The 7,109-nt window shown below is 40.8% G+C and overlaps 1 protein-coding gene across 1 annotated transcript in view; it reads left to right on the top strand.

Moving 5' to 3' along the window:
* Positions 1 to 7,109, top strand: part of WWTR1 (WW domain containing transcription regulator 1) — a 134,378-nt gene that overhangs the window by 122,855 nt on the left and 4,414 nt on the right. The window contains exons 5-6 of the mRNA XM_081827618.1: positions 2,151 to 2,284; positions 3,648 to 3,760. Coding sequence (XP_081683744.1) covers positions 2,151 to 2,284; positions 3,648 to 3,760 — 247 coding nt within the window. The remainder of the gene's footprint in view (positions 1 to 2,150; positions 2,285 to 3,647; positions 3,761 to 7,109) is intronic.

The following is a 7,109-nucleotide window of genomic DNA, read 5'->3' as shown; positions in this document are numbered from 1 at the left end:
AATTCTTATTGTATTTAAATTCAGACTACCTGGATATTAGAAATTCAGTTAGTATTCTTAAGACTTACGGTGAAAAAATTTTGTCAGATATAAGGAAATGCAGCAATCTCTTCCACTTTTATGTTTAAAAGAGCATCTGTTTAGAGGAGCATAGGAGAAGGGAGGGAAGAATAAGACAAGACGAAATCAGAGAGGGAGACAAACCGTAAGAGACTCTCCATCATAGGAAACAAACTGAGGGTTGCTGGAGGGGAGGGGGGTGGGGGGGGATGGGGTTACTGCGTGATGGACATTAAGGAGGGCACGTGATCCAGTGAGCACCGGGTGTTATATATAAGACTGATGAATCATTGAACTCTACCTCTGAAACTAATAATATGCTATATGTTAATTAATTGAATTTAAATAAAGTAAAGGAAACAAAAAAAGCATCTATTCAGAATGGTTATAAAATGGATTGTGCTAGTTAAAGTTAATTTTTTATGTAATGAAGGTTATTGCCCAAAGGATCTCTACAGTTACAGTTTATAAAAAACTAGAAATTATATCATTGACTAGATGTTTTCAGACTGTGGTTTGTGTATGTGTGTGTGCTTGGTGGACTCCAGGCTTCTCCCACCAGTTCAGTCCCTGTCGTTCTTCTGTATGAGGCCTTCAGGTGACCTTTGGTTGGAGAATAAGGTTTCTAATGCACACTGCCTGCCATATAAAAACATCTGTCAGGAAATAATTTAATTTTTCTAGACTTATTCAGAAGGTAGTTTGAAGATTGAAATTATGGACTAAAATCACCTCTAAAAAAAATACCCCGTTGTTGTTGTTGTTGTTGTTTGCTTTTTATGGATAACTGAAGAAAATTTGTTAAGTATTCTGGTTATTTGCAACTTGGATGAAGAGAAGTGAGCCAGAAGCCCTTCCTAGACAGGATGTTTATTTCATTACAAATTAACAATGCAGTTTCTTATCAATCAGGAGTCTCACGTTTTGTAAGAGTCATGCTACCATAACTCCTCATAACAGTACAATGAACTCTAGTAACCGAAAGTTTTTATTGCCGATGACTTCACTAGACTTGTCTAGACAGCAGTTACTCTCTAAAATCATAGCATGTTAGGGCTGGAAGAGATCTAACAGAGATACCGTAATTTAAATGGCCTAAATATTCTGTTTGCCATTGTAGCCATGGTTTTGGGGTTTGAGGGATGGGAAGACCAGTGACTTCAGGCTGGAAAGTGGGAAACTGATAGGCATAAATATAGGAAGGGCCTAACTTGGGTTTTGGATGCAAGTATAAACATACAAAAGTATTCTTCTCTGGAAAGAGCAGCAGATTTGAAAGGAATTTGATGTCTGCTCATGTTTGTCAAAATGGGAGAGACTCCCTGGAGGTTTTACCTAGAGAAAGTAATTGCAGTCCAATTCATAATCTTTTGGATTGACTCTCTTTGGCAAAGTCATGCCAGCCAAAACAAAATAATTCTAGCATTCTGATTTTTGCTAATGAAATCCATACGCTATCAGTTTGTTGTTAGTGGGATTTGGATTGGCTCTGCATGGTTCCCCACCCTTCAGCCATTTTAATCAGGTCAACAAAATGACTGGTCAAATAGAAAAACCGATGGACTAACAAACTTTTTCACTGGTTGTTTTGTTCTCCTGGCTATTGACATAGAACTGCCAGCTATGATCTGATGGAGAGCCTGACTCTGTAATTTGCCGGCTTTATGGGCCTGTTAGTGGCAGAGAGCAGAATGTACTTGCTAGGCCAAAGGAGTTCAGCTGCTTTGATTGATTAAGATTTGGTCTGAGCACCTGGGATAAAAATGTCTTGGAAGAAAGTGTCTTCACACCTTTATGTGACTTGGGTATTTAAACACTTGGATGGGTGGGACAGTTGCTACGTAAGTGTCCTGAGGTAGATACTAGCTGAGCTTCTCATTAACTTTGTGAATGTCAGAAAGTGACTTATGCCTGGAAGACTTTCTCCGGAGAAAGAACAGTGATGATTTCCTGATGATTTTGACTGATTGGGAACACACATGAAATGCTTTGTGTTTGGTGAAAAGGTTTCATGTGAAATACACTTTGCTCTGATCCTTGTGACAATGAGTGAATAACTTGCCCTCCCTGTGACTGTCCTATTTCTATAGGAAGCCGCCCTCTGTAGACAGCTCCCCATGGAAGCTGAGACTCTGGCCACCGTTCAGGCTGCTGTCAACCCGCCAGCCATGACCCCAGACATGAGATCCATCACTAATAATAGCTCTGATCCTTTCCTCAATGGGTAAGCTAACATTTTGGAGCCACTGACTTATTTTTTGCTTGCTTTCTTAACGTGGTCTAGAGTATAATGGGCCTTTGTTTATGTTGGGGAAAGGTGGGGAGCTGGGAGGTTGGGGTGGGGATGGAGGGAAGCTGTCCATTTCCTGATGTTGGTAACTGTACTACGATTGTGTAAGATGTCCTTGGGGAAGCTGGGTGAATGGCACACGGGAACTCCATACACTTTTCACATCTTTTCTGTGGGTCTAAAATTGTTTTACAATAAAAAATGTAATTAAAACAAAGAGATATTTTTAAAATACGAAACATATGAGCAAGAACGAAAAGATAATTTAGCCAGAAATATGTTCATGAGTAGAAGTAGTCAAACCTTAATTGTAGCTTTTAAACCCTAATAAAGGGCAGTTGTCGATTTCCTGTGTCCTTTCTGCCCTTGCAGAAGCCTGTAGCAAACAAACAAATACAATTATGAAAGTTAATAAAAAAGAGAGGTAAAAACAAACAGTAACTGAAATAATGAAGAAAGGGAATTTTTTAAATTGTTGATTTAGAAGTATTACAAATACACAGAAAAATAATAAAGAATAACATAAGATTTACCCAGGTATCCAACACCCAGATTTGCCATACGTCCATAGATCTTGTTTTGTTTTGTTTTGTTTTTTTTTAAAGATTTTATTTATTTATTTGACAGAGAGAGACACAGCGAGAGGGAACACAAGCAGGGGAAGTGTGAGAGGGAGAAGCAGGCTTCCCGCGGAGCGGGGAGCCCGATGCGGGGCTCGATCCCAGGACCCTGGGACCATGACCTGAGCCGAAGGCAGACGCTTAACGACTGAGCCACCCAGGCGCCCCTTGTTTTGTTTTGTTTTTTAGAGTATTATAGTTAATATTTAAACCATCCCCACCACCACTGAAATGTTTCTCTTTTTCCCTCCCTAGTGGGAGCCACTGTTCAGCAATTGGTGTGTGTCCATCACACATATTTTTATACTTCCGATTACTTGTTAATGTGTGCATTCATAAGCAATATTCAACACTGTTTTCCTTTTTAAAAATTTACATAAATGGTATCATAGTCTATGTGCAGCACAGTTTTCAAATTATTATTTTGAGATAAAAAGGAAATCAGCGTCACCTTACTGTGAATGGCCAGTTTTATTTGCCTGGTCTTTACATCTCGCTGACATTGGTATGCATGTTGGAAAATTAAAGAGGGGTGCAAAGTCGGCCTCTCTCCATTCCCTGGAAAGTTGGGCAGCATGACAGAAGGAGACCAGTTTAGGGGTTTCATGACTGTGTTTTGATTTTGGAATTTCTTGATGTGGGCTCGCGTTGAAGTCTCTCTGTCCTTCACTCCCCAGAGGGCCCTATCATTCGAGGGAGCAGAGCACGGACAGCGGCCTGGGGTTAGGCTGCTACAGTGTCCCGACGACTCCGGAGGACTTCCTCAGCAACGTGGACGAGATGGACACAGGTGGGAGCAAAGCCTGCAAGTCCTTGCAGTGTGTTTGCCTTTTTATATCGTCCCTTCGGTCATCGCAGTTCTAAGTCCAACCAGAAACACTTCATCTCAACAATAACAGAAAATGACACCTGAAAAGCCACCCAAACCCCAGACACTATTAATAAATTCTAGTCCCTTCTTCTTAGTTTATACAAATACAGTTTTATACACAGGCACAGGATTTTAAATTCTTTCTCTCCTCCCTCCCTCCTCCTCTCTCTCTTTCTTTCTTTCCTTTGTCCTTGCCTCATATAGCCCCTGCTCACTGTTGCATTCCTGCCATTGTCTCCTGCCATTCTTCCACAGTGGAATATTTATACTGTTCTCCTTTCAGTTATAATGTACGGGCCACTTTTTCTCTTGAGAAGTGGGATGGCTTTATAGTTCTACCCTCATGCAATTTTTTTCATGTCATTCGCTGCATTTGGGAAGCAGTTGGCAGCGGGCATTTGGAAAGTTAAGCCACTCAGAAGATTCTAAATTGTCAGCTCCCAAGCAAGTCCCAACATGATAACAATGTCTTCCCTCAGCAATTAAAGAGAAGAGTCAGGGTACTTTTGACCTAGTCCCCGGCCTGCCCCCCTTTAGGCCAGGCCCCGGCTGGCTTCTGGTCCTGTCTCCTCTTCAAGTAGTGAGGCCACCAATTGCAAAGCCAGATTGGGTCTTCTTAGCCACAGCCAGATTTAATTATAAAGTCCTAAACCCCCAGAGGATAGTCTAGAACCAAAAATAAATGATGACTGAGGGGTCCACTATTTGGAAGTATTCATGCAAGTTTCTGCTGTCATCACTGATGACAGAAAATTAATTGTCCTGTGATGAAAAGAAGTCCTTTTGAGGAGACTGCGTGGCTCAGTCTTTAAGCGTCTGCCTTCGGCTCAGGTCATGATCCCAGGGTCCTGGGATCGAGCCGCATATCGGGCTCCCTGCTCCGCGGGAAGCCTGCTTCTCCCTCTCCCACTCCCCCTGCTTGTGCTCTCTCTCTCTCTCTCTCTCTCTCAGTCAAATAAATAAAATCTTTAAAAAAAGAAAAGAAGTCCTTTCCCCAATGCCATTGTCCACAGTGCCTGTGTGTGTTACACTGTGTTCTTAGATGACTGTCATCTGTATCATAGTCTCTGAAGCTAAACCACTGGTCAGACCAGAGTCAAGAGTCAGCCAGGCGTCTTAGGAGTGCAGTAGGTTGGAGCAGCTGCTTTGGGGTCTCTCTGCAGGTCGTCATCGATGTGTTTAGAGGATAGCACAGACTGTCTTGTGAGGAGTCACACGGGAATAGTTTGAAATGTTTGTTTTGTTATTCGTCGATTTATTACTTCAGTTTCCTCCCTCCCTCCCGCCTCCCTCCCTCACTTTCTTCATCGCTCTCTTTATTTTTTGGTGTGAGATTAATTTTATCCTCTTTGGAACAGCCTTATGAAATGGCTCCTTCCTATATTTAATAATTGTTAGCTTTCATCTTTTGAACACTGGGAAGCCAGTAAAGATAAAAAACAAAAGTTAAATAAAAAAAGACTCAGGAGATCTAAATCTAAGCCTGACCATTAAAAAAAAAAAGGATGGATTCTATTCTACGGCTTTTTTTTTTTTTAAAGATTTTATTTATTTATTTATCAGAGAGAGAGCACAAGCAGAGTGTGGGGCAGAGGGAGAGGGAGAAGCAGGCTCCCCGCTGAGCAGGGAGCCCAACGTGGGACTCGATCCCAGGACCCTGGGATCATGACCTGAGCTGAAGGCAGATGCTTAACGACTGAGCCACCCAGGTGTCCCTATAGCTTTAAAAAATAGCCTCAAAGTAGGGAATATTTTGAAGCCAAAATGTAGAATTAAGTGGTATTCTGGAAAGAACATAGTCTTTGTAGACAGGCAACCTAAATTGAATCTCTGTTTCTCCACTTCTTGGTAGTGACTTTGGGAAAGTGATAGAACCTGCCAAGGCCTTGGATTTCACATCTATAAGTGGGAGTAACATGCTTACTTCATGGAGTTGTGGGGAGTCATGAGATCACAGAGTTTGGCCCAAAGTTCTCTTCCCCCACTTCTGGGAGGCTGAAGTAATGGACAAATTGAACTTGATAAATGCTAGGCTTCCAAGTTAACCTGGCTAAGTGAGTGTCAGCCTGCGGAGTTTAGGGTCATTCTGTGAAGTCTTTCTAGGAAGTAGGCATGAACCTTCTCAAGGAAAGAAAAGTAATACAGTAATAAGATGAGGAAAAGCTGGGGGGTGGGCACAGCTCCAGTGTGGCTAGAAAAGGTCTATTAGATTCACTGACCACATGCTGAATGGAAACAAGCCAGCTAATCACACTCCCTTTGCAAATCACACATGGAAACAACAGCTGGATATGGTGTGGACTAGAGTAAAGGGAATAGCAAGAGCAAAGGTTGGGAAGTCATCCACTCTTTCAGAATATTCTGCAATAATCATACCCTTTTAAGAATTGCCTGGATTTTTATCTCTCCTGCTTTTTAATGGATAAAACTGTTAAAGACCAAAAAGATCACTATGCTATTGCAAAGTTGATCCAAAGAGAGATATTTTAAGATTGTTAACCTTAACGAAGAATCTTATAACTAGTTCTCCTCATGCTTTCCATGTCTGAGGAGAAAGGATAAGAGAAATTCTTTAAAACAGATTTTGTTTGGCTAAAAAAAAAAAAAAAAAGTGTTCTTGAGTTTTTAGAAAATGTGTATGGGAAATCAATAGAGATGAATGGTTCTAACTGGAGGTGAGGAAAAAAGACACCCAGCACTTGAGATCAGATAGTTTTTCAGGGCAGATACTTTTTTTCAGCCTCATTTCCATCTGTTACATTCTAGTGGGTAGTGAAAGTTATTTGGGATTTCCTCAACATCAAATTTGATGTTGAGGTCATGTCAAACTTGATTTAATTTTCCAAATTACTGCCTTTTGCAATGAAAATCCTCTGAAATATTGCCAAGAGTCACTGATACTGTATGGGTTACAGAAGAGCCATTAAGCTTTGCTATCACCAAAATGCAAGTTTGGTTATGTTTCCCTCATCACTTGGAAAGATGTAATTTTTCTCCTTGGAAAATGCATTTGGTTAAAATGAATTTTCTCTGCTTTTGCTCAGAATAATGAAATTTCTATGCACAATTTCAGGAAGGCTACCATACTTAAAAGACACAAAAGCTAATTTAACAAGTTTCTTAGAAATGATTTCTAGGGTGGAAGCTGGCCTTAGTTACCAATGCTCCTCAGTCTCTGAGGTATATTTTAAACCTTCAGAAAGTTGATCAGGGCTATTTGAATTAGACAGTTGTTCTGATATTGGGTAATCAAGAATGATTGAGTTCC

Source organism: Leptonychotes weddellii, chromosome 1, assembly GCF_054177405.1.
Source record: "Leptonychotes weddellii isolate Sample4059 chromosome 1, ASM5417740v2, whole genome shotgun sequence".
NCBI classification, from domain to species: Eukaryota; Metazoa; Chordata; class Mammalia; order Carnivora; family Phocidae; genus Leptonychotes; species Leptonychotes weddellii.
This window is presented reverse-complemented; position numbering and strand designations above follow the sequence as displayed.